At 51.3% G+C, this 27,762-nt stretch overlaps 1 protein-coding gene across 3 annotated transcripts in view; it reads right to left on the bottom strand.

Moving 5' to 3' along the window:
- Positions 1-27,762, bottom strand: part of NAV1 (neuron navigator 1) — a 282,750-nt gene that overhangs the window by 121,584 nt on the left and 133,404 nt on the right. For all 3 annotated transcript variants that reach the window (XM_060178529.1, XM_060178531.1, XM_060178530.1), the window contains exon 5: positions 234-336. In XM_060178529.1, coding sequence (XP_060034512.1) covers positions 234-336 — 103 coding nt within the window. The remainder of the gene's footprint in view (positions 1-233; positions 337-27,762) is intronic.

The following is a 27,762-nucleotide window of genomic DNA, read 5'->3' as shown; positions in this document are numbered from 1 at the left end:
AACCCTAAGCACTGAGGATGGAATGCTGAGTCTGGGTTGATGTCAGCACCGCAGCCCCCAGCAAGCTTTTCAAACTTCTGGGTTTAAACGTAACCTAACTGGCACCCAAGCAGAAAAGACTTGAAGCCAAGAGTCTACCGGGAGGTGGCAGCCTCGCCCCTCCTGGTGGTGGTCGTGGGCTCAGCAGGGGGATCCTCCACCCTGCTCCAGGTGGAACAGGGCAGCTCGCTCACCTGTGTGTCACCTGGGACCCGCGCAGGCTGGACATGGTCTCTTCCAGGTTCTGCCGCAGATCCAGAACATTCTGCACAGTCCGCTTGCGCTGCGACTCTGGGTCTGAGAAAGGAAGGAAGGTCAGGTGAGTAAAGAGATCTCACTGCTGGGCACAGAGGGGTCAGGGAAGGGGGATGGCCACCCCTGGTGCCACACCAGCTGCCTGCCTCTCAGGGCCTTCTATGACCACGTGCTCCTCTCGGATGCTCTTAGCACCGGCCTCTGATCCTGGCTCCACTGGGGGGAGATCCTGCTCCTCAGAACAGAGGCCCAGAAAAGGCTGCATGGGTGAGGGCAGCTGGACCACTGTCTGGACCCCACCTCCCTCCAGTGTTGCTCTGGGGGGGACACTTAGCAACAGGTGCCTGGAGGAGGGACACTGACAAGCAGCTCCTACCAATTGCTCTGGTGCAAACACTCCTGTCTCGGCAGTTTTCTCTTTTCTTTCTTACTTTTCCCTCTCTCTCTGAGTCTGGGCTTCACAAGTGCATGCTCTCACCATTCCAGGGCAGCTTTTTCCATTCAGGGAGGCAGGGAGAGACACCACAGCACCAGAGCTTCCCTGAGGGCCATGGCATCTCCTGTGTGGTGGCAGGACTCTAACCAGGGCTGTGCGTGTGGAGAGGCAGGGGGCTCTCTCCAGCGCGTCATCTCTTCATCTCTGCTTCCCAGAGTGCCACAGTGCACCGGTGGGGTGTAACTGGGTTCGCACACAAGGCAAAGCTGGTGCTATCCCACCAGCTTCTAATCCTGCTTCCTTTTTCAAAGATGTATTTACTTTACATGAGAGAGAGAAAAGGATATCAACCAGAGCAGGAGACCTGGCACAATCAGTGTGCAGGATTGAACTCAGGTCCTCACACGTCAAGTCCTGAGCTTAAGCAGCTAAGCCACCTCCCTGGCCACTACCATGACTGCTAAGAAGCTATAGAGTGAGGAAGAGATGCCAGTAGTAGCTGGTTTGGGGGAGTCAGTGAGTCTGTGTTGACCTCTGGGAGCACATGGATAGAGCCCAGCTGTGTGTGTGAAGTGGAAAGGATGGGTGGTCACTTGCTAGAGTGTGGACTGCATGCTGGAAATCCAGATTCTTGGCAAGAGGTACAATCTGAGGGCAGGGGGTACAGGGGATGTAGGGCGTGGCCCCACCCTGAGGGTGCTAAGAACCAGGAGTCATTCTGTGTAGCCTCAGTGACAGGCAAGACAGATGGGACTCACAGCAACAAACAGAAACCTACCCCATTGCTTTCCCAGGGTGCAAGCAGCCTCCAAATGCATGCACGGGCCCAAAGACTGTCAGCCCCTCAGGGGAGCTGCAGAAAGCACCCCTGAAGCCTTCCCAGAAGTGTATTTCCCTGACACTGAGCACAGGCTGGCTGGTGGGCACTGTGCTATCCTGTCTGCAAGGGGTGGATGGGGGGTGGGCAGGGAGCCAGTGGCACCACCATCTCCATTGCCCCTCCACCCCCAGACCCCACCAGCTTTCCGTCTGCTCCCCTGGGGACTCTGCAGGAGACTGGCGAGTGAGGGCTCTCTCTTGTGGCCAGCACCCTGTCTCCAGTGCTGCCATCACTGTCTATGGCTGCCAGTGACTGTTTATCCTGGCGAGTGTCACCCGGCGAGCTTGTCCACAGCTTGGCATGAAAGGCAGGCAGAAAGTGCATATACATATTTGTAAGCTCGGTTCTAAGATGCCTGCCTGGGGACAAAGAGCCCGGTGCCAAGACGTGGGTATCTGGGCCAGGGCAGTGTTTCTCTGGTTGGCAAGAGAGAGGAAGAAGGCACAGAAAACTGCAAGGGTGAGTCACAAAGGGGAAGGAGATCATTCTAAGACTTGTGTGTGTGCCAGCGTCTCACGCGCCATCTAGCTGACGCTGCATCCTAGGAGCTTCTAGGACAGTCCCCACTTCACCGAGGAGAAAACCAAGACCCTGGGGTGAAGCGTAAGGTAACATGTGATACAACTGTCTCTTCTTTTCAAATAGCCTGGCACATCTCTGGATCATAGCAGGAAGCAGTGACAGCACATAGTAGGTGCTCAATGAACATTTCAATGCCATGGATGCTCTAGCTACCACTATAAAAATAAACCACGTATTCTAAAGAAAGTTGAATGGTCTGGGAGGTGGCGCAGTGGATAAAGCATTGGACTCTCAAGCCTGAGGTCCTGAGTTCAATCCCCGGCAGCACATGTACCACAGTGATGTCTGGTTCTCTTCCCCCCCCCATCTCTTTCCCCTCCTATCTTTTTCATAAATAAATAAATAAATAAATAAAGTCTTTAAAAAGAAGTAGAGAGGTCAGTGAAATAGCTCAATTGGGTAGTGTGCTGCTTTGCCATGTATGTGACCCAGGATTGAGCCTGGAGCCCCCATAGCACTGAAGGAAGCTCTGATGCTGTGGTCTCTTTCACTCACTCTCTGTGCCTCTAAATAAATATAGAAATTCACACTGGGCTGTTGGAAAAGTCATGATGTATTTCTGCACTGAAAAAACAGAAAAATAAATTAAAAAGTGAAATTAACACATGTCTTATACAAGGATGTCTTTTATCTTGAGGAGAAAACATTATTTTATTTTATTTTATTTATTTATTTTTGCCTCCAGGATTATTGCTGGGGCTCTGTGCCTGCACCACAAATCTACTGCTTCTGGAGACCATTCCCCCCCCTTTTTTTGCCCTTGTTGTTTTATCATTGTTGTGGTTATTATTGTTGTTGCTGCTGTCGTTGGATAGGACAGAGAGAAATGGAGAGAGGAGGGGAAGACAGAGAGGGGGAGAAAGACAGACACCTGCAGATCTGCTTTACCGCCTGTGAATCAACTCCCCAGCAGGTGGGGATTCAGGGGCTCGAACTGGGATCCTTACACTGGTCCTTACATTATTTTATTTTTAAGATTGGTTTATATAAGAGAAAGCGGAAAGGAGAAGCAGATCTTCAATCTGGCATAACACAATGCTGAGGACTGAAATTAAGACCTCAGGCTTGAGAGTCCAGCCCTTTATTCACTACACTGCCTCTTTGGCCATATTAGGGGGGAAATGTTTTATGTGCACTATGAGTAGTCTGGGTAGGAGGGTCTTTCAGTGGCCCTGGAGATGGAGGTGGGCTGTGGGAACCTAGACGTGAGAGAAAAAAACTCGGGTCTCCACTTCTCACTGCACTGATCACAGCAACCTCCCATCTGCCCTCAGAGATATACTGTGGCCCCCAAGCTTGACTCCACAAGATTGGAGTGGGCAGAATACTCCTCAAGTCCATGAGCTTGCCAACAACCAGAGCCCCAGTAGTCCCTGGGCATGCTGGGAGGGTGGAGTCCAGGGAAAGGTAGCAGAACACCCAGGAGGAGGACATGACAAAGTTTGGTCTCTTGGGGGGAGTCTGGTCCCTGCTCTTAGGTCAGGCTGGGTCCTACAGAGGCTGCACCCAAAGGTACCCTCTGTGCCCCAGTAGTGCCCCCTGGTGGCCACATTCAGTATGCCATCCTGCTTCAGGAGGAAGACCTGAGAAGCCCAGCAACTTCCTGCACAAAAGGGGTACAAACAGCAGTGACCCTGAGATGAGCCGGCTGCATGTGCCTGAAGCAGCTGTAGGTGTATCTTTCTCTCTCTCTCTTCCCCCTATCTCTACCCTCTTGATTCTGTCTCTATCAGGAAGAGAGAGAAGGGGGGAAAAATGGCCACAGGAGCAGTTAATATGTCATGCAGGAACCCAGTCCTAGCAATAACAAATACAAACTAAACTTAAAGAATGAACGGCTCAGTAGCCTGGATGTGTGGGCAAGAAGGAGAGGAGAGTACATCGATTGGGGAAGAGAGGGTTCGGGCAGGTCCACCACCCCCACCCCCCTACCCCCAGCCTGCAGCCACTAGGCAAGAGCTCTTTCTGATCACCAACACCTTTGATTTTGACTGAATGGGAGACTCGCACTGACTGCAAGAGGGCTGGAGCGGCATCGGGCAGGTGGGCAGCTCCAGAGTTCTCCCCAAGACACACCCATGAGCGGTGGAGCCAGCAGGCGAACTGCCTCCCCCTCTGGGCCTCAGTTTCTCTGTAAGATAAGGAGGCTGGGGAAGGGGAGACCCAGGGCCCTTGAATTGCTTTGAGTTGGATGAGTCCCTTCTACAGTTTTGTAGCTGGCTGAAGTGCATATACATTTATACGCAGGCATGGAGCCACTGGGCTTGCGCAGTGGTGGCACACAGGACTTGTATGACAGGGCCCCCGCTTGATCCCCAGCATTGTCTATGCCAGAGCTGGGCAGTACTCTGGCATCACACTTGAAAAAAAATACAAAGTAATATAATACACACACACACACACACACACACACACACACTTTTTAAATAAATAAAAGTACAGGTGTACAAGATTAGAATCAGCAGGCCAGAGTTGGGGCCTAGGAATCTCCAATCTGAGAAGCTCTTCACACAGACCATCAAAAGATGTCAACCACAGGACCAGGCCAGCCTGTGGGGCAGTGAGTGCTAGGCCTTCAGCCCACATCTGCTCCCTGGGCTCAATTCCACGTCGGTTCTCTGGGGAGGCACTCTGCATACCCATTCATTGGGGAAACTGACGATCCTTCCTAGCCGACTGAATCCACATGGATCCCAGTCACTTTCAAAGCCAGCAACAAGCAGCTCCTGACAGCTTTCAACCTGACACTGTTGACTGGCTACGGAAGAAGGGCAAACGCTAGAAGAAGAAGGGGATGTCTACCCCCGCCCAGCCCACCTGGGTCTCTGGGGCTTGCTGCTGGGAACAGCCACAAGGGGGCGGTGCCGTCCTCTGCCAGCGGTGGCTTCATGTGCTGTCGCAGTGCTGCAAGCAGGCAACTGGTAGCTCTGCGGTTTGGGAGGAGCTGCCCTTAAGGCTTCTGTCTTCTTTCTGCACAGTTCCACCCCAAGCCTTGGTTCAGCCCCCCACTCTAGGGTGCCTGCCTGATGCTGGGGAGAGGGAGCCTGGTTTCTGGGGGGTGAGGGAGGCAGCTCTGAGCAGAGGAGGGCTGCGGTCCCCTTCACAGGCGCAGAGTCAAGGACTCCGGTCACTCTGCCTGCCCTGCAGGGCAGCACTGCCTGTGGGGAAAGGCTTGGCTCAGGAGGGGGGGTGTTTCACCCTTTCTCAGTGCTCCAGGGGTCTCTGGCTCATGATGGCGGCTGGGACTGAGCCTGGGGTACTGGGCATGCAGTCCAGCTCTCTAAATCCCATTCCTCAGCCAGGGTACAAGCCTTGAGACCTGAAGAGTCAGCACCGCAGCCCTGATCATGCCTCAGCCCCTAGCACTGATACCCCCCTTAGGGAAGGAGGGGAATGCTGGGCTGGGCAGCTGCTGTGGAGGGAGGGCCAAGGGGCAGGGAGAGGACATGTGCCCAGCCTCTCTGGAGTGGCTGCTACTTCCTGTCTCTTCTATTCCTGCCACCCTACTTTCTTCTGAATATCAGAGAACCAGAGAGAAGATTCTAGAACCTATCAGTATTCTCTCATTTAGAGACCTGGGTGGGGCTCCACTTGGCAGAGGGGACAAGGTGTCTTGCAGAAAAGGCCCGTGTGCCTCTCAGCCTAGGGACCCGGTCTAGTCTCCTGCCTGGCCCTCAGTCCATGCCCTGGACCACATCCAGCTCCTAGGGAGTTGGGGCTGCCTGCAGCTGGGAGGGGTTGCTATAGCAACAGTTTACACAGTGCAGGGAGCCATCTGCAGGAAGGGAGCACAGGGACCAGAAGAGGAGTGGGACTTGGTGGAGGCCCTGAGGTCAGGTTCTGGTTGGAGCTAACACTAACGGTGCTCATGCTTGGTGATTTTCTGGCAGGTCTGTATCGTAGCCCTCACCTTCATACTATCCTCTGAGGTGGTCCAGAAACCTGCCCCCTTCCCACAGTCAGAGAACTAAAACTAGGAGAGCAAGTCCACGGGGGGGGGGGGGGGGGGGGCGACTTGCAGGATTTGAACCCAGGTCCTCTAACTCCAGGGCTTCTAGTCCACTAACCACAGATGGACAGATGGAAATCCACAGACTATAAAGCTCACTCTTTCTCATTCATGGATGAGAGCTGGTGAAATCACTCAATGGGTACTGTGCTGCTTTGCCATGTGCACAACCCAGGTTAAAGCCTGGCCGCCGCTGCACCAACAGAAGCTTCAGTACTGAGGTCTCTCTCTCTTCCTGTCTCCCTTGCAGTCTCTATCTAAAATAACTATTCATTAAGTAATGAAAGAAGCAGAACATTGCCCTGGCACATGCAATGCCAGGAATTGAACTTGGGGCTTTATGCTTGAGAGTCTAATACCTTATCCACTAAGCCACCTCCTGGGCTGTGTTTCCTTTTTTTTTTGTCTTGTTTTGTTTTTAAATCTATTATGAATAAGGTATTCTATGAACATTCTAGGCAAATTGTACAGGGGCATATATTTTCATGTCTCTTGGCCACATGCCCAGAGTGCAAGGCTGTGTCACACGCAGACTCTGTGTGATGTTTCAGGGAGCTGCCAGGCTGTTTCCAGAGTGGCTGCCCCAGCCCCCAGTCCCCAATCCTGCTCCTAGTAGTGTGTGTGAGGGGTCCCATCTCCCGAGCCCTCCAACACTTGTTATTCTCTGGCTTTTGTTTCTTTTTTCCCACTATAGGTAACTTGATGGGTGTAAAGTGGTTGGCTCTCACTGTTGAGTGGATTTACATTTTCTTACTGACTAGCAGTACAGAGCATCCTTATACTTAAAGTAACCAACACCCCAGTGGGAGATAGCTCACTCGGCAGAGTGCACAAGTCACCAGGCATGAGGCCTAGGTTCAAGCCCTCAACCCCATGCACGGGGGAAGTTTCATGTGTGGTGGGGTGGTGCTGAAGCACCTCTCCTTCTGTCTCCCAGCCTTACTAAAAACACGGAGGAGGAGTCTTCTGGGAGTGGTGGAGCGACGCAGGCACGAAGCCGCTCTGAAAACAAATAGTAAAAAAAAGAAAAACCAGGGGCCAGGTGGTGGCACACCTGGTTGAGTGCACACATTACTGTGTACAAGGACCCAGGTTCAAGGCCCCCAATCCCTACCTGCAGAGGGAAAGCTTCACGAACAATCCAGCAGGGCTGTAGATGTTTTTCTGTCTCTCTCTCTCTCCCTCCGTTTCTTCCCTTTCTCCTCTCAATTTCCCTGTCTCTACCTAATAATACATACTAATTTTAAAGGATCAGAGCTGGCATGAGCTTCAGAGAGGTTAGCAGGGTGGGTGAGAGCGCAGCGGATCAGAGCTTCTGTGCTGGCCCCACAGGGGAGAGCAGCCAGGAAGCACCATGGACAGCGCAGGGTGTGTGTGTGAGGGGGCAGGCTGGAATGGTGGGCTGTGCTGTGGAGTCTCTCCTCTCTCCCTCTAAACCAGAGAATGCAAGAATGGGCCCCAGGAGGCCACTTGGTGGTGCTGCATATGTATGAGGACCTGGACTCATTGCCAGGTGCCACATACAAAAGGGGGGGCAGGATCCATGGGGAATAGGATGGGGGGGGTGACTTGGCCCAGGGGACTGATGCTGCTAATAGTGGGGGTGGGAGACGAGGAAGCAGGTCTGCAAGGGGGATTCTCAGGGCAGGGCAAGGGGCAGGTTTGGGGTACCCTCTCTGCCCCTGGCTTCTCCCTTGAGGCTGCTCACACACCCTCGCCCCAGCTCCATTCTGCCCGCCCAGCACCTGCTCCCACATCCAAGGGCTGCCTCCCTGTAGGATCATCTTTCTGCAAAAGCCTTCCTGTCACCGATCCCCTTGACCCTCTGCTGCACCACTAGGGACCCTCCAGCCTAGCCCATCTGCCACCAGCAGGCTGGTCCCCAAGTCACCAAAAGGACCCAGCTGAGACAAAGGCTGGGCAGCCCCAGCACAGACATGAGCGGAAGCAAGGAGGAGAAAGCACAGAGGGAGACTTTGAGAGTTTGGGTGAAGATTTTAGAAAGCAGACACTGTCCTGGGAGGGAGAGCAGACACTCAGAGTGGCCTTGCAGAGAGCTGGGGGCTCTGCTCTCCCAGCCTGGCAGCCTTGGGAGTTAAGAGGACAACCCCCCCTTCCAAAAAAAAAAAAAGATGTTTGGCTCAGGGAAGCCAGTTAATTCCCTAAGCTGTCACACAGCTTGTGTGGGAGGTGGAGTAGGAATGTGAACCCAAGGGGGATTCTTGCTCCCTGCTTCTTCCAGAATAAATTCTATATGGTGACAAGGACAGCCCAGGGGACATGGGGTTGGGGGGGGGGGACACACTGGCCTCAAGCCCTCATAGCCCCCGGGAAGGGCTGCCTTCTGCTCTGGGAATGAATGAACAGGACAGCCAGAAGGCAGCCTTCTCTCCCTCTTCCGCCTCAGGACTCTTGCCCACAGGCCTCGCTGGGCAGTCGGCTCTGCCCCCGCTTCCTCGAGGGCACCCTTCCTCCTCCCTGGCCCATGTCCCAGCCCTGGAACCTGCAAGTCTCCTGGCCTCGCCAGAAGCTTCCTCGAGCGCCTGGCAGGCAGGGTGAGCAGCTCCAGCCAAGAGCAAGCTGGGCAGCCTCCTCAGATCCTTCCCAGCTCTCCTCTCCCCATCCAGGTCCAGGGCAGAGGCCTGCGAACCAGCTGCAGCCAGAGAGCAGCCTCAGTTACCCTTTCCTGCCAGGTGACAGACTGCTGGATGTACACATGCATGGGAGAGACTCCTAGAGAACTTTCCTGGCCCCATGAGTGGGCCTCTCACTGGAGCAGCTCACCTCACCTAGCCAATCTCAGGGCAGGGCCCCAGGAGCAGCTGAGAGGTCTCTGTACATCTAGAAGGGGCCCCCCACACATCTGGAGGGGAACTGCTTTCAGGACTTGAACCCTCTTAGGTCCCAGGTTCAGCACCTTCTTGTATACAGCAGTGAGGGGCTCAGTCTGCCTAGAGCTCATCTTCTTTTGAGAGACAACCACCCTATCCCCACATGAGAGACCCAGAGAGAAGAGCTTATGGGTACTCATATGTTTTTGCTTTATTTTGTATCTTTTAAAATACTGGATAAGACAAAGAGAAATTGAGAGGGGAGGGAAACAGAGAAAGAGACACCTGCTGTCCTGCTTCTTTCCTCCTGCAGGTGGGGACCTGGGACTCGAATCTGGGTGGCCCAAGCTAGGCTACATGGTCAGCCAGCATCTTAGGGCTGGTCACCATTCAGATAGCACCAGATTCCCAAAAGAGTCTTTCCCTGGAGGAACAGTCACATCTGCCAAGGCTACAGGGCAGTATCTCTAAGCTGACGGTGAGGGGAACCCAGCCCTTGTCCACACCCCACACCTTCTGGGACTGCCAGCCCTCCCTTAAGAGTCCCGAATGACTTAGTCTATTTAACTTAGAGGAATTAGGGCCTTGCATATGTGGTGTCACTGTTCTGGGCCACCCTCCACCCACAGCGGGAGACACAGGGTGAGGGACACCACAGCATGAGAACCTCCTCTGTTGCCACGGCCCTCCTATGTGGCACTGGGTCTGGAACCTGGGTCACAGGTGTACATGGCAAGGCAGGTGCCCTCCCAGTGAGAAGTCTCCTGGACTAGCTGTGGCCCTAAAAGCAGAGCAGAGCTCAACAGATGACTGGAGAAAGGAGCTATGGGGGGCATATTTTCAAGGGACTACTACTCAGCCATCAAAAATGTGGAATTGTAACTTTTGGGGATGAAGTAGCCTGAATCCTGGGTGCCACACTGAGGAGGGGGTATGAGTCCTGCACCTGCTGTGTCTCAGGCCTTCATACTATACTGCAGAGCTGGTGTGGTGACAGGGACCCTCATAAGGGGGTGCTCTCAGGCTCTGACTCCAACCCAGAGGATCCTCCCTGTGCCCCTGTCCTTGCCCTGCTGCCCCCACACCACTTCCCTCTTGTGGGACTGCCAGCACCCCTTTGCCAAAAAGAGTAAAACACTGAGCCTCAAACTCAGCCATTCTGACACCTTGTCACCAGAATGTACCTTTTCCACAGAGGCCACCACCCCTTTCTCTCCTGACATGGCTCAGTGCCACCCCTCACCCACCACCAGGACACATTCTCCCTGAAAATGGCTCCTAGCCCATCTCAGGGCAGGAGGTCCTGGGCAGTCAGTGACCTCACCCCACTGTCGGGGGCACCTATTTTTAAAGAGGGAGAGGCCTGAGGGAATCCCCCAGGATTGTGAGCAGGGAGTGAGGGGGGAACAGAAGGGACCTGCCCCCCTGCATCCAGCACACCCTCATGCTCCTCCTCCCTGGAAAGACAAAGGCTCACTGGCCAATGCTTTCACTCCCATTCCACACGTGGCGCCCCTACACCCAGGCAGAGGAAGCCCCAGTGAGGGAGGGGCTGCATCTTTGGCTCTGATAAGCTGTTGCCATGGCAACAGTGGGGCTGTGCTCCTGGAGACCTGCAAGCAGACTGACTGAACTGACATCCCCTCCTCCCACAGAGGTCAAGCCCGGGGGTCAATGCTGGGGGTGGGGTTTGTATGTGTGTGGGGGGGTTGTCTTTCCTAGGAGCCCCGGCTCATGTTGGAGGCTGGAGGCTCAGGTGGCTGCAAGCACCTCTCCATCCCTGTCCTGGGGTCACCAGCCCTGTCCCCTCAGCCCTCACTGCCGGGGCCTCCGGGCTGATGCTGGAACCTGAAGACTGGGTCACCTCATCTCCTCGGAGTCCCGCCAAACACCTGACCCACCAGTGGCACACGCCAGCCTTTGTCTTCCTCCCTGACCTCTGGCCTCAGTGCTCTCCTGTCAGACACAAATCAAAGGGAGATAACTCCCTGGCGCCAGGAACACTCAGCCTGGAGACCAGAGCTCACTCTGACGAGTTCCAGCATTCTCTAGGCCATCACAGACTCTGACTGCTGGGGCCACAGTCATGTTCCCCAGGCAAGAGGACACAGTTCCTTGGACCTGCAAGTCTTTAACATGCATGGAAGAAGCGACCATGATACCCAACACCATCTGTCACCTCACCCTAGTGAGCCTAGAAGAATCCCAACAAGCCTGACCAGTCCACTCTTACCAGGGGTCACTCTAGGCTCCCAGGGACCTCCACCAAACACTGGGACAGAGACCCACTGGCACAGAGACACAGGGACACTACATTCCCCACCTTGTGATGCAGTGATCTGGCTGCTTGTTGACACTCTCATGTGACCAGGTGGCAACTTCACAGCCGTACTCCAAGGGCACAGCTTGTCAGTCTGTGAATGAATGAATGACTGAATGAATGAATGAGGGCGAGCGACTGGCATCAGGTGCAGAGCTATGCCTGTCCCACACCCCCAATTTTGCAATCAGATCCCTGCCCACTTCTTTTTTTTATATTTATTTATTCATTTTCCCTTTGTTTTTGCCCTTGTTTTATTGTTGTAGTTATTGTTGTTGTTGTTATTGATGTCTTCGTTGTAGGATAGGACAAAGAGAAATGGAGAGAGGAGGGGGAGATAGAGAGGGAAGAGAAAGATAGACACCTGCAGACCTGCTTCACCGCTTGTGAAACGACTCCCCTGCAGGTGGGGAGCTGGGGGCTTGAACCGGGATCCTCTCGCCGGTCATTGTGCTTTGCGCCACCTGCGCTTAACCGCTGTGCTACCGCCCGACTCCCCCCTGCCCACTTCTATTAAGGAGCTTAGGAAGAGAAAGCAGCTCCATGTCTTGGACTTGGAAGGGAGTGTGGGGGGGTGTACAGAGGCTGCCACAAGTCCTGGACATGCTGACCACATGCTGGACCACCAGCCTGAACCCCCCTCTCTCACCTGCACACTCACACTCTGAGGTGAACATTCAAAGCTCGGCTCCTCTTTACCAAATACCAGGGCGGCTCTTAGGGTCAAAAGCTGAACCAACCAGCTGCACAAAAACGGTGCTTTCTGACTGGGGTCCCTAACCCTCTACTTCCAGGGAGTCCTCTCGGATGCCCAGAATCCATCTCAGAAACACTGAGACCATCAGACACTGCTCTGCCCATCAAGGATTTCCTCAGCTGGGGATGGTGTCACCCACTCAGGGGCCCTTGGAAGTGTCAGGACTCGGGAAGGGGTGCTATTCTAAGTCTTACAGTGTGCAGGATCCCCCACCTCCCGAGCAAAGTATAAACTGGGCCCAAATGTCAGTATTGCCTAGGCTGAGCCCCTCGTCAGCTGTCCCTTTTCTGTGGGACTGTACAGCTAATGGTAGTGCTGAGGGGTTGAAAGGCTAACTGGGACTGTTCTCAGCTCTCTGACCCCCATGAGTTCGTCACAGTCTGTGAAAGAATTATAAGAGAACACCTGTGATAGGTATGTGATTCCCAATCTTTATGAAGTTTTGCAATGGATATTATACAGATGTGAAGTTAGAGTTAGTTCAGCTCAGGGATAAAAGGGCCTCTTCCTATAAAAACCCTCTCCTCTTAAACCTTACACACATCACACCTGGGGCAGCCTCGTATTGGCCCACTGGAAGTGCCAGGTGTGGTTCCTTTACTTAGACTCCTTCCATACTGTGCAAGTCCCCAAGTTCCCGCTTTTCATGTGCTCATGCAAAATCCGTGTATTGCAAATCCTGTGTGCAAACACAGTGCAACAAAGTGTCTGTGCTCTCCAAACTAGCTCTCCTGGCTCTTCCTAGTCTTTCCCTGACCTCAACAGCATCTCTGCCCCTGGCTTTAGCCCCTTTGGAGGGTGTTCAGGCTTTGTAATTCCTGGGGGTGCTCATGTACACCTACAGAAGGATCAGAAACTCCCCCAAAGCAAATGCAAGGCGCTGTAGCCTTGTGCAGATGGTGCCTTTTCTGAGGGGTCTGAGGCCAGTGAGGAGACAGCGGCCTGGAGCCCAGCTATAATAAGAGTGGCTTACTGAGGGGGGACCCTTGGAGGCAGGGTCCCCATCACACTCCCACAACTACCCATGTCTCTCCGAAGTGTTTGTTTTTATTGTCACTGGGGCTCCACTAAAAACCGACTGCTCTTGGTGGACATTTTTCCCTTCTTAATTTCTTCTATTTTATTGGATAGGACAGAGAAATTGAGAAGGGAGGGGAGATGAAGAGGGAGATAAATATCTGAAGACTTGCTTCACTGCTCATGAAGTGTTTCCCCACTCCTGCAGGTGGGGACTGAGGTACCCTCCCACATGGTAAACATGTGTGCTCTACCAAGTTCACCACTGCCCAACCACCCAGTATTTTCTGACAGTGTTAAAGCTTCAAGTATGAGCCATCCTGCTGCTCCTAGGCCTACTTTTTTCATTCTTTTAAATTTCAGATGGAGAGAACAGGAGAGAGATGGAGAGAACAGGAGAGGTAGCAATGCATCGTTCCGCTAGTCATGGTGTTTCCCCTGGTGCTGCAGTGCTCCTAGGTGATGCCAAGGTCTGAATCCAGGGCCTCCTGCTTAGTAAAAGAAGTGCTTAACTGGGTGAGCTATCCCCCCAGCCACCTTCAAATCTGGGGTGGGAATCTGGATGAGGAAAGGAAGCCCATTAGACAAAGCTGCACTCTGGAGCCTCCCCCTCCACTAAGGGAACTCCAGACAAGTCAGTTATGGAAAGCGAGTTGTAACAAGGAGGGGGGGAGGGGGAGGGGGAGGAAGAGGAGGAGGAGGAGGAGGAAGAAGAGGAGGAGGGCTTTTATCTTAGGATTCCTTGAGAGCACTCTAGCAAAAGAAAAAAAAAAGGCACCTTCTTTCAGAGGCATGTTGGGAGCCACAGCTACTAGGAAGCCCATGGATATTCTGTCTAACCAGCCAACTGAAGACAGAGCTTCCACTCACTTCTCCCAGGTTTCTGCTGGGTAAACTGAAGCTGGCAGGTAGAGACAGAGTGTGAGCAGGTGGCAAAGCTTGGAATCACCACCTCCCAGCAGTGCCTGGTGAATGGAGACAGAACTCATTAGTGAGGGAGGGTCTCACCCTCTTCTGTTGGGGACAAGGAAGGACACTGGACTCCCCACCGTCAGCTAGAGCCGCTAATGACGTTTTCACTTCTGAAGACAATTATCGGACAGCGTAATTCATCGCTTGAGATTAATTGGACTAATTATGCCGGCTCTTGGAATCCCCTGTATAGTCATTTTCTGTGAGGTGGGCGTCAGTGATGATTGTGTGATATCTGAGCCTCGTCCCCCGAGTGAGAGTCCGCAGACAAGAGCCCTGTTTTTTTCTTTCCTTTTTTTTCAACAGGGGTTGAGAAGCAAACACCTCAGATGGTTAAGGTACAGCTCTGAGCTGGGTATCCAGTGCCTGGGTTTTGTGTGTGTGTGAATGTATGTGTGTGCGCGCGCGCGTGTGTGTGTGTGTGTGTGTGTGTGTGTGTGTGTGTGTGTGTGTGTAGAATTCCTTATTCAGCGAACTCTGACCACTTCCAATCCTCATCTGGCACCTTTTTCAAAACATTCTGCCTTCTCCAGGAAGTCTGCCCTTATTCCACAGGAGGTTCACACAAGTCGTGTGAATACACACATTGTCAGGGGAGAGTTTTGCCTAACCTGCCAGGGCCCCTTCTCCAGTTCACCCCCACCCCAATCCCACCAAGGAGCCGTAGACCCTCACACAGGCAGAGCAACCCCTTCCATCAGCGTGGACTCTCTGCCTCTTCTAGCTGAGAGGCAGCACTTGTGTTCTGACACAGGCTGAGAGCACAGCGATGAAGGCAGGGCTTAAATAAAGCCCACAACCAAGTGACTGTGACAGGTGGTGCGTGGCCCTGTCACTCTCCTGCTCTGTGGCAATTAAGACAGGAAGTGGCCTGGCAGTCCTTCCTCCCAACCACATGCCATGGAATGGGGAGTGTTTAGGACCTTGGGGTTGGGGAAGGGGGTTTGGGGGTGAGGAACTCTGGCTCCACCACCTCTCCTCACCCCAAGGCAGGGGGCTCTGGGGACCCTGGTTTTTGCTCTTCTTCCCTGAAGCCTCTGGTCTACAAACCAAGCTGGTTTCTGGAGGGGAGGGGCCACTATACTAGGTAGGGCTCCATCAAGGGGTCCATTCTGCTCTAATTCAACACCCAAGGTAGGTAGGGGACTGAAAAGTAGACAGACAGACGGGGAGAATCACCATGAACTTCCCAGAAGCAATGCCTGCTCACACAACCCCTGAAGGCTTTTTTTTTTTTTTTGCTAGAATGTTCTCAAAGAACTTTAAGGTGAAAAGTCCTCCATCTCTGCTAGAAATTAGTTTATGGACAACAACAATAATAACTACAACACTAAAATAACAAGGGCAACAAAAGGGAATAAATAAATAAATATATTTTTTTTTAAAAAAAGAAAGAAATTACTTTACGGAGCCAGGTGCCACACCTGGTTGAGAGCACAAGTTACAATATGAAGGAACTGGGTTCAAGCCCCTGACCCCCACCTGCAGGGGGAAAACTTCACAAGCGGTAAAGCAGTGCTATAGCTCACTCACTCTCTCCCCTTCCCTCTCAATTTCTCTCTGTTTCTATCCAATAATAAGTACGTAAATAAAATTACATCATTTACTTGTCTCAAACTCATACTGTGTGTGTGTGCGCGTGTGCGTGTGCATGTACATATTCACACTAGGGTCTCATACAAAATACCAGGTGGAGGGGTGACAGGACTTAAAAGAAGTCTAACCTGCCTCACTATCTACCTAGCTCCCCCTGCTGCTCAGAGGCAGAACACCCCCCACACACACTTGCTCTGAGAACCCTGGCTGAACTTTGGCTGCATTCCCTCCCCCCCCCCCTCCCCCCCCCCGCATGGCCCCCTCCAAATCCAGGGTCGGGCTCGGATCAAACCTGGAGTCAGACACCACCCCCCACCCCCACCCCCTAAGTCCTGTGTCCAGCAAACTGCTCTAGACCTGCAAATTGTGCAGTCAGGTCTGACCCGGAGGCCCAGAACACTTCCTGAGAATGTCTGCTCGAACATTATTATTATTATTTTATTTTAATGAGAGATAGAGAGAGAACAGAGTACTGCTCAGCTCTGGCTTATGGTGGTATGAGGGATTGAACCTTGGACTTTGTGGGGCCTCAGGCATGAGAGTCTTCTTGCATCAACATTATGCTGTCTCCCTAGCCCTCTGACCCTGTAGTTTAATCAGGCCATTTTTCATCTACTTCATCTAGAGGCACAGTGTTTTGGTGGGGACTCTAGTAAACAGCTGCTCTGTGCCAGAGTCATCGGGGGCAGGGAGGAGGGAGGCAGAACAGCATCCCTAAGGAGGCAGGGCAACTGTCACCTAACCCTTGTGAGGCCTGCCCCAATCCATAACTTCTCCTCTGGCCTGGGAGCCTCAGGTGAGAGTGGAAGAAAAGCAATGCTCTGGGTAGGGAGATAGTGCAGCCTTTACCATGTGAAGGCCTGGGTTTCAGCCCCTGGCACCACATGGTAGCACCTACACAGCAACAAAGGAAACTCCATGAACAGTGGAGTGTGGCTTGTAATGTTCCTCCTCTCTATTTCTCTCTGTCTCTTTCCCTGAAATCTGGAAGGAGAGAAAGGAGAAAGGAAGTCACCTGGGGGCAGAGGAACTGCACAGGCACAAAGTTTAGGGAGGCAATTAACAAAATGCATGGGCTGAGGGCCTCCTGTCCTGCTGGTCTGTCAAAGTCCCCAGTGCCCTGTGGAGAGACAGGTGCAGAAAGCAGGCCACGAGCAGTCTGTGGTATCTCAGGCCACAGGGGTCTTAAGACATGTGGCCCAGGGCCATCCCTCAGGTCCAGGAGGTGACACAATCACAGGGCACCTGGATGATGGTTGGGGGATGGAGTGGCTTTGAGAAGCACTATGGGCTTAGGGCTTGGGTCCTGCTTCCTGCATCCTGCGTGGTGCTCTGCCACCAAGTGCTCATGTAGCCTGGTCCTGTTCCCCACCTGGAAAATGATCTCAGAGCCAGTCCAGGCTCCAGGGGCTGTTTAAAGACCTCCAAGAACCTTGGCTGTCACTGCAGGGAGAACAAGAACTGGCTGCTGAGCCTAGAGGGGAGGGGGGTGACAGGCAGGGCTGTGACTGAGGGCTCAGCAGCAGGTAGTCAAGGGATCCAGATAGTCTGGCCGCACCCCAGGAAGTACCAGGTGCTCGTGGAATCTGATCCAGGAGGAAGTGAGCAGATACACCCAAACATGGGGTAATGGGCACAGTGGTGGGGCTGCTAGCTCTTTCCTGCTCTGTGTTGGTGGAGGTGGGGGGATGGGCTTGGCTTACCTGCAGCCCTGGGTGCAGAGAGAGATGCAGTGGGCTACATGCCTGTGGGGGTGCTGGCCGGGCTTTCTCTGAACCCAGTCACATTTTTTAAAGATTATTTATGGGGCCAGGTGGTAGCACATCCACTTGAGTACAAGGACCCAAGTTCAAGCCTCTGGTTCCCACCTAAAGAGGGAAGATTCATGAACGGTGAAGCAGTGCTGCAGGTGTCTGTCTTTCTCCCTTCCTCTCTTGATATCTCTTAGTCTCTGACCAATAAAAATCAATAAAATATATTTTATAAAGATGACTTTATTGTATTAATGGATGGGGAGAGAGATAATCAGAGCATATGAAATGCTGGAGATTGAACTCAGGGTCTCATGCTTGCGAAGCCAATGTTTCCGGAGTCGGGCGGTAGCTCCGCGGGTTAAGCGCACTTGGAGAGAATCCAGTGCTTCATGCACTGCACCACCTCCTGGGGTATGGGATCCAGTCATGTTTAATAAGCAACTGAGTGCTTGCTGCGGTGTGTCTCAGTCCATAAAGAGCATTGCTCGGGTGGTCCTGGAGGTGGCATTGGACTCTCAAACAGGAGGTCTCAAGTTCTATTCCTGGCAGCACATGTACCAGAGTGATGTCTGGTTCTTTCTCTCTCTCTTCCTATCTTTCTCATTAATAAAAAAAAAAAATTTTTTTTTAAAAAGGAGCATTTCTCGGTCCAGCCTGGCAGACTGTGATTCAGAAAAAACAGAGATTTAAAAGGCAGAAAGGTGAGAATGAACTGTCAGAGCTGGAGACTAACTGACCAATACTTAGCTACACTCATGGAGCTGAAAATCTGTGTCTGAATAGCTCAGCACACACACATGTATTTCCGGGCTGTCCACTGGGATTCTAGAAGCAGTGATACCCCAGCAGCAAGGAGCACAGCCCACATTCAGGTCTTGGTTTCTAACACCACCCTCTAATGACAGGTCACAGGACTCTGGAGAAATGGTGGATTCACGGACTCAGCCACAGAAAGTACAAGATGAGCTTAAACACCTCGTAGACTCAGAAGGCTAAATAGCCCTTGGGGGCATCAAAGGGACACAGCTAACAACTGAACGAGCTCCTGACACCAGAGCTGAAACAGCCAGAACAGTGAGGTAAAGAACAAAAGAAATCATTATCCCATGATTATAATTCAAAGTGCAAACACCCATCAGCATGTACTGATTTCAATAAATAAATGAAGAAGAGATAAATCTCCCACAGAGAAGAGCTTATGCAAACACTCTCCAGCCAGAGGGTGGCATGCGACTCTCTTTCCTTGAATGTTGGATGCTCTAGGAGAACACAAGTTAGCATGCACAAGGACCAGGGTTTCAACCCCAGTGACCACATGGGAGTGGCTTTGGGGAGAGGAAGGGGGGCTTCATGAGTGATGGAGCAGTGCTGTAGTCTCTCTCTGCTTCTCTCCTTTATCCTCTCTTTCTCAAGGAAGCAAAAAGAAATGACCCGTGGGAACAATAGAGTCATGAAGACTGAACCCTGGCAATAATTCTGGTGGCCAAAGTGCTCCTCAGAGAAAGGGGTGTGAAGCTGAGCAGACTGCCTGAGCAGATGCCCAAGGTCAACGTCAGAGTGATAAGCGATGCTTGGAGCACACGCCCCCCTTTGTGAGATGTCGTGAGAAGAGCACTTTATCTCACCCAAACTGATAACTCCTGTCTAGCCATGAAATGAATGTCATACAAGCTCATGCTGAAGGCTGGTCTAAGAGACCACTGACTAGTACCCTTCAAAACTACCAAGGCCATCAAACAAGGCAGGCTGGGAGCCCGTCTGCATGGGGGAGTCAAAAGGGAATTGATGAGGAAATGAAAGTGTCCTAGAGGTGATGGAAACAGAAAGAGCAAAAGAAATCCAAACAGGGGAGCTGTGTGGTGGTGCACCTGGTAGAACACATATGTCACCATGCTCAAGGACCTAGGTTCAAGCCCCTCGTCCCCAACTACAGGGAGGAAGCTTCAGGAGAGATGAAGCAGTGCTGCAGGTTCTCTTTCCTCCTCCTCCTCCACCACCACTACCACCCCCACCAACTCTCTTTCTCTTTTTCTAAGAAAGAAAGAAAGGCCACCTAGCGTGGGGGAACTGTCCTGCAGGCACCGAACGCCAGGGATAACCTTAGTGACACCGTCAGATGTCACCAAGAAGGAAAATGGAGCCCGGGGTAGATGCCAATTCTGCCATATCTTTTCAACTTTTAGGAAATTTCGAATGATTCCATTTTACAAGTTTATCTGAAAAGAGCTGCACAGATGATTCCAAGGCATAATCAAGGCTATATGAAATCAAAGATCTGGAAGAGGATAAAGAAGCAAGTGACTCAGTTCTGTTATCACGGTCTAAGCAAACAGAGGACTGGGAAGTCTACCCCCCGCCAAACAGACACAAATACAGGGCTCCCACTGATGACAGTTGCCCTAAGTACTTCTGGGTTTAAAAAAGAAGAAGTTCATGGCTGGGGTGAAGAATGATCCCCCCCAAAAAGAAACATTTGGGGGCAAGGAGATAGAGTACTAGCACACCAGAGGCCTCAGAAGTCTCAGGTTCAGTCCCTGGTGTCACCATGTGGCAGGGCTGAGTAGTCTCTCTCCCATGAAAATAAATGTATACTCTTTTAATTTAAGGGATGGAAAGACTTTTATAGGTGAAAATGGAAGGAGAGGGGCTTCAGACTGTGGGTATGGCTCACACCAAGAAAGAGAGGCCAGAAAATTGAGGCAGACTTATGGAACAGCAAAGAGCCTGGCAGTGTCCCCCACAGGGTTCCAAGAACCACAACCCACACAGATCATCTTGCAAAAAACAGAACCTCATGGGCAAACATACCACAGGGCATTTTGCTTCCGGGGGAGTCACAGATCCCTGGACTGCAGAAGACTCTGTAAAGCTTCCAGGGAAAGAAGCCCATTTGACCTTTCAATCCCGACTAGTTTAACCACTGGGTCTGTTCTTAGGTAAATACCAGGAGAGTTTTCTGGGGAAATTGTTGGCAGAGAGATAAAGGAAGTTAAGCAAGAAGGAAGGTATAGCTGTGGGGGGCTGGAAAGTTGGGATAAGACATCAGGATGTTCAAGAACTATCACTGATCCAGCAATCTGTTTGGTTAATTATCCAAAGAATATGAAAGAAGCCTGGGAGGTGACACAGTGGGTCAACTGTTGAGCTCTCAAGAATGAGGTCCTGAGTTCCATCTTTTTATTATTTTAATATTTATTTATTTATTCCCTTTTGTTACCCTTGTTTTTTTATTGTTATAGTTATTATTGTTGTTGTTGATGTCATTGTTGTTGGATAGGACAGAGAGAAATGGAGAGAGATGAGGAAGACAGAGGAGGGAAGAGAAAGATAGACTCCTGCAGACTTGCTTCACTGCTTGTGAAGCAACTCCCCTGCAGGTGGGGATCCGGAGGCTTGAACCGGGATCCTTACACTGATCCTTGCATTTTGCGCCACATGCGCTTAACCCACTGCGCTACCACCCAACTTCCTCATCTTTTTTTTTTTTTTTTGCCTCCAGGGTTACTGCTGGGGCTCGGTGCCTGCACTATGAATCCACTGCTCCTGGAGGCTACTTTTTTCCTTTTGTTGCCCTTGTTGTTTTATTGTTGTTGTGTTTATTATTATTGCTGTTATTGATGTCATTGTTGCTGGATAGGATACAGAGAAATGGAGAGAGGAGGGGAAGACAAAGATAGAAACCTGCAGACCTGCTTCACCGCCTGTGAATCAACCCGACCCCCTGCAGGTAGGGAGCTGGGGGCTCAAACCAGGATCCTTATACTGGCCTTTGCGCTTTGCACCGTGTGCACTTAACCTGCTATGCTACCGCCCAACATCCCTGAGTTCCATCTTTTATAAATAAATAAAAATTTTTAAAGAAAATGAAAACACTTTCAAAAAGATGCATGTACATCTACAGCATTGGTTACAGTAGCCAAGGTGTGGAAACTGCTCACCAATGCATGAAGGGACAAAGAAAATGGGAAGTGTGTGAGCACACACACACACACACACACACACACACAGAGAGAGACAGAGAGAGAGAGAAAGGGAGATACTACTAAGTTGTAAAAATTCAGAATTTCACCCATTTGCAATAGCATGGGTGAAATTTGAGGGTTAAATTAAATAAGTCAGAGAAAAGCAAGTGCTTTGTAATCTCATTTACATGCAAAGTCTAAAAACAACAACATCCTAAGCACAGATCTAAAGGCAGCAGTGGAGGTGGGTGGGATGGGTGAGGTTATCAGAGTTCTAGTAATATTATATAATAAGAAAGGCCGGGCCAGGGATGGCATAGGCAGTAGAGTGCAGGACTTGACATGAAGACTCAAGTTTGAAGCCCTGCACTGCGTATCATTGTCTGTCTCTTTCTTTCTTTTTTTTTTTTTAATATTTTATTTTTTATTTATTCCCTTTTGTTGCCCTTGTTGTTTTATTGTTGTAGTTATTATTGTTGTTGTCGTAGTTGTTGGATAGGACAGAGAGAAATGGAGAGAGGAGGGGAAGACAGAGAGGGGGAGAGAAAGATAGACACCTGCAGGCCTGCTTCACTGCCTGTGAAGCGACTCCCCTGCAGGTGGGGAGCCAGGGTTCGAACCGGGATCCTTATGCCGGTCCTTGTGCTTTGCGCCACCTGCGCTTAACCCGCTGCGCTACAGCCCGACTCCCTGTCTCTTTCTTTCTTATAAAACAAATACATCTTTAAAAATAAAAAAATGTTTTTTTTATGATTGCTCAACAATTTGTTTGGCTTTGTATGTTAACTCTCTTTTCAGTCACCAGGTTCCAGGTGTCATCAGGATGCCAGCCAGACTTCCCTGGATTGAAGACACCACCAATGTGTCCTGGAGCTCAGCTTCCCCAGAGACCCATCCTACTAGGGAAAGAGAGAGGCAGACTGGGAGTGTGGACCGACCAGTCAACGCCCATGTTCAGTGAGGAAGCAATTACAGAAGCCAGACCTTCTACCTTCTGCAACCCTCAATGACCCTGGGTCCATGCTCCCAGAGGGATAGAGAATGGGAAAGCTATCGGGGGAGGGGGTGGGATATGGAGATTGGGCGGTGGGAATTGTGTGGAGTTGTACCCCTCCTACCCTATGGTTTTGTTAATTAATAAAAAAAAATAAAATAAAAAAATAAAAAAATGTAATATAGAAGGGCTGGGAAGGAAGCATAATGGCTATGCAAATATGAGGCTCTAAGGTTTCAGGTTCAATCCCCAGCACCACCATAAGCCAGAACTGAGCAGTGCTCTGGTATTTTGCTCTGTCTTTCTATCTCTCTCTCATTAAAATAAAAACAATAAACTGTAATATAGACTCATAACATAAACATCCACAAATCTGGTTGGTCTCCATGGTTGGATGAATAGGGGAGAAAAGGCAAATCTCTTATGCTATGCAGAAGAGTTGCTGGCAATCCCCAATGGCTGTGATCTGCTTAATGGCCCAGACGCAGTGCCTCCCTGGCCCAGGGCCTCCTGACAGCAGCACAAGGCCAGAGGGAGGGGTCAGGAGTCAGGTACCTGTTCCAGCCCCTTTCTACCACCTATTTGCTGGGCAATTTAAGGGGAGTCACTCAAGCCCTCTGCCACATTCCAACTCATCAGAAGAGGCTCAACTGTGTAAAGTCCTTAGTTTGTACTAAGCTCTTCTGATTCGGTGGGGCTGGGAAATGAGGTGACAGGATGGAGGACTCTGGAGCCCCAGAGAAGGCTGAACACAAACTGATCTCTGTGGGGAAAGTGCCCAGTGAGGCTGAGGATCTGAAGTGGGGTGGGGGTAGCAGCCGCTGGGGGCTGTCATCTGCCTGGGCTGCCTCACTGGGCCAGATGCACACCCAGTAATCAGCAGCCCAGGGGTCTCCTCCAAGCACCCCCCAGGTCCTGGGGGGAGGGGCATGTGCAGAGAAAGGTGTTAACGGGCCAGCTGGCCTCCTGCCTCCATGCCACCTCTTTCTGCCTGCAGGCTCTGAGAGGCACAGATTGGGAGGGGAGCACCCCAGCCCCCAGCAATTTGACCACCTCCATCCCAACCCCCTTCCAGGGTCCATGATGACCTTGGTTTCTAGGCACCTCCACTGGGAGCAGATGGAGAGGAGGGGCTGCTACTTTCCTCCCCAGTCTCTCAGAGCTGCTCTGGCACTCCCTTCCTCCTCCAAGCCTCTTTGTCTGCTGGGATGCGGTGAAGTTGGGCTGGGAGGGAAAGACAGACAGTGGACAGACAGCTAGCTCCTCCATGAGCTGGAGCTGATGGCTGGGCTGGGTGCAGCGGTAAGTGGTGGAGAGAAACAGGGTGGACAGGGGTGAGGGTAGCAGGGGCTTGGGAAAGCAGCCTCTTCAGATGGAGGCTGGATGGAAGCTGAGAGCTTCTTCTTCCTCGACAGCACTAGGAAACCCATTATAGGTGGAGAGCTAATGGCTTAGGGTTCACAGGACAGAGAGATAGTCCAGCTAGCTGTGGAATAGGACTTGCACACACGAGGGCCAAGAGTCCCTCCCTGGCACTATATCTGCCAAAATTGATCGGTTCTCAGGTCTCTTTCACTCTCTCTCTCTCTCTCTCTCTCTCTCTATGAAATGGGGCAAAAGCTCATACCCCCACCCCTAGTGAGTGGCAGGGAAGAGTGAACTCCATATAAAACACAGGGCTTTGGACATGGTCAGCCTTCAAAACACACCGGCCACTGCCAAGTTTAGCCTGTGGCCTCCTGGAGACTTGGGAGCTCAGACAGGCGTGCCCTAGCAGTGGCCCAGTCCGGGGGTGGGGTGGGGGGGGTGGGAGGCCTGAATTCCTGTCCCAGCACTGTCACGCATTCACGGCTTCCACTGCAGCGCCCTCCTCCGTCTAACGGGGCTATTAATACTTGCCCTACCTACTTTTAAAGGATGGGGTGAGAAGGGAGAGACAGAACGTGGCAGGGCTTGTCTCCTCTGCTCTCTCTACTCTACCCCCCAGCATCCCCCGGTCTGAACGGGCCAAGAGTTCCCAAAGCTCACTTCCAGAACACTGGTCAGGGCCAGAAGCAGAACCAGAGGACTCAGTGAAAACTTCATGCTATTGAGGATGTGACTGTAGGGGCAGGGGAGAGGCTCTCCATGTAAGCAGCAGACACAGGGCAAGGATCTCCAGACAGACGGGAAAAGGGCCTGGGAGCAAGCAGCCGCTGTGTCCCTATGCAGTGGGAGAGGATGGGGTGGTACCGGAGGGGAGACATGGAGCCCAGACTCCCTGCAGTAAAGAGGTCCAGGTCCACTGTGGGGCAGACTGGGACAGCCACTGGCCTGAGTGGGCTAACACCTTCTGGTTCTGGGTGCAAGCTTGGGAACTGGGGGTAGGACCCCAGTGAGTGGCATGGAATGTTTTGACATGCCAGTAAACAGGGCATTAGAACTAACACTGATGGAGTCGGGCTGTAGTGCAGCGGGCTAAGTGCAGGTGGCGCAAAGCACAAGGACCAGCATAAGGATCCCGGTTCGAACCCTGGCTCCCCAACTGCAGGGGAGTCGCTTCACAGGCGGTGAAGCAGGTCTGCAGGTGTCTATCTTTCTCTCCTCCTCTCTGTCTTCCCCTCCTTCTCTCCATTTCTCTCTGTCTTATCCAACAACGACAACAATAATAACTACAACAATAAAACAACAAGGGCAACAAAAAGGGAATAAATAAATAAAATAAAATAAAAAGTCTCTGTTATAAAAAAAAAAAAGAACTAACACTGAGGTGATTTAGGGACAATCAGGAGGGTTAAAAGAAGGCTTTTGGGGGTCAGGCGGTAGTGCAATGGGTTAAGTGCAGGTAGTGCAAAGCGCAAGGACCAGCGTAAGGATCCCAGTTCGAACCCCTGGCTCCCCACCTGCAGGGGAGTCGCTTCACAGGTGGTGAAGCAGGTCTGCAGGTGTCTATCTTTCTCTCTCCCTCTCTGTCTTCCCCATCTCTCTCCATTTCTCTCTGTCCTGTCCAACAATGACTACATCAATTAACAACTACAATAATAACTACAACTACTATAAAAAAATAACAAGGGAACAAAAGGGGAAATAAATAAATATTAAAAATATTTAAAAAAAAAAAAAGAAGAAGAAGAAGGCTCTCTCAGTGAGGCATGGGCTTGCATGTGCTAGGCCTGGGTTCGAGCCATGACACCACATGAGAAGTACTATGGGGGGTGGGGGCTGGGAAGATAGAATAATGGCTCTGCAAAAGACTTTCATGCCTGAGGCTTGAGGTCCTACGTTCAATCCCCAGGATCACCATAAACCAGAGCTGAACAGTGCTCTGGTCAAAAGAAAAAAAATACATTAATAAGTAAATAAAATTAATATTTAAAAGTATTATGGTAAAAAAAAGTATTATGGCATCAGGGGCTTCTCTGGTACTGTGGTCTCCTCACCACCCCAAAATGAAAAGAATGAAAAAGCTGGACCAGGAACAATGACATCATATATGCATGAGGCCCTGGGTGCTGTAAAAATAACAATAAGAGACAGTTGAGAGTAGGATGCTTCTTTATTGTCTGAGTTTAAACTTTTTAATATTTAGTTTATTTTTTTGAATTTTATTGCCATAAGGGTGTTTGGTGCTTATACAATGAACCCACCACTCCAATTGATACTTTTCCTTTCTTTCCTTTTCTTCCTTTCTTTATTTCCTTTTCTTTTTCTTTCTGACAACTGTAGCAGGGCTTTACCATTCATGAAGCTTCTTCCCCTGCAGGTGGGGAGCTAGAGCTTGAACCTGGGTCCTTGGACACTATAACATGTACACTCTATCAGGTGAGCCATGCCTGGCCCTGCAGTGTCTGAGTTTACGAGCTGACTTTTCTATCTACTACTCTCAGCTTCCGAAATGTAAAAGGCCTGGAGTCCTTGAGATAGAGAAGCTGATGTGACTATTAACCACCTGTTTACTCTGGCACAGAACTGCCTGGCAGGAGGGGACAGGCGGGTGTCACCAGGGCAAGGCAGGTTTGAGCTGGAGTTCCTGAGAGACATTGCTGAACTCTCAGCAACACTGGCAGGTGTGTGTGTGTGGGGGGGGGAGCAGGACTAGGGACCCTGGCCTTGACCACTCAGGTGAAACCACTTCCTTGCTCATGTGACCCATGACTCCCTTGTCACCTGGCTCCCTGGAACTCCCTGCATGAGGACCCAGGATAGAGCTGGGCCTCGCCTGGGTAACCTGTTAGGGGCCCCTTGGTTTCAGGAAACAGTTTTTCCTGGGCCAGAAAGCTCTGCTTAGGAGTCACACTTCAGACCCCAGTGTCCTTTCTGGAGGAAAGAGAAGGAAGGGTGTGATCACCACATCCTGGGGTCTCCAGTGTATGGCTCCGTGTCCTCTACAGCGTTCCTACACTATGCTGTCCCTCCTCCCCCACCTGGGCACCTTGTACCTCCAGGGGCCCAGATACCTTCTCCTCACAGCCATGTTTCAGAAGCTGGTGGATTGGGATCAGCTTCTGTTCCAGGGGGAAACTGAGGCCCAAAGACAAAGCTAATCATGAGGGGCAAATAGGTTAGCACACTGAGGGAAGGAATCTGACCCTCGCTCAGGAGGCGTGATTTCTTTTCCCCCTCTCAAGGTCCCTTTCCTGCTGCCTAGCTCTGGAAAACGGCTTTAGGAAGACTAAGCCTCAGGGTCTCAAAGGACTCTAAGCAAAAGCATCCAAGCTTGGGGTGAAGGGATAAGTACAGAGGAAGTCACAAAACTCACATGGAGCAGCTGGGGGGGTGGCACACCCAGTAGAGTGCACGTATTACCATGCCCGAGGACCTGGGTCTGAGCACCTGCATCCCACCTACAGGGAAAAGCTTCATGAACAGTGAAGCAGGTCTGCAGATGTCTCTCTCCCTCTCTGTTGCCTCTCCCCTCTCAATTTCTCTCTGCCTGCTGTGTGTGCGTGTTGGGGGAGGGAATGGCCACTGGGAGCAGTGGATTCTTAATGCTGGCACCAAAACCCAGCATTAACACTGGTGGCAAAAAAACCAAAGACAACCCTCACATGCAGAAATGCAGGGGTTGAGGGTAGGGGACCCTACTGGGTTCCTAAAAGGACTTCAGATCCCACGGTTCTTTTTTACTTATTTATTTTTCCCAGTTTTTATTAGTGATTTCATAATGATTTATATGATCATAAAATAATATCAGAATAACTCCCACTACCAAAGTTCTGTGTCCCTTCTCCTCCAAGGAGAACCACCATAGTTCTCCCAAAGTCTTAGAGGGACAGGTGGTTCTTTTAAAGGTATAATATTAAAAATATATATATTATCTTTATTTACTTACTGGATAGAGACAGCCAGTAATCAAGAGGGAAGAGGGAGGGATAAAGA

The sequence above is a fragment of the Erinaceus europaeus genome, chromosome 19 (genome assembly GCF_950295315.1).
Source record: "Erinaceus europaeus chromosome 19, mEriEur2.1, whole genome shotgun sequence".
Taxonomy (NCBI): Eukaryota; Metazoa; Chordata; class Mammalia; order Eulipotyphla; family Erinaceidae; genus Erinaceus; species Erinaceus europaeus.
Note: the sequence above shows the minus strand (reverse complement) of the source record. Positions and strands in the feature narration are given on the sequence as shown.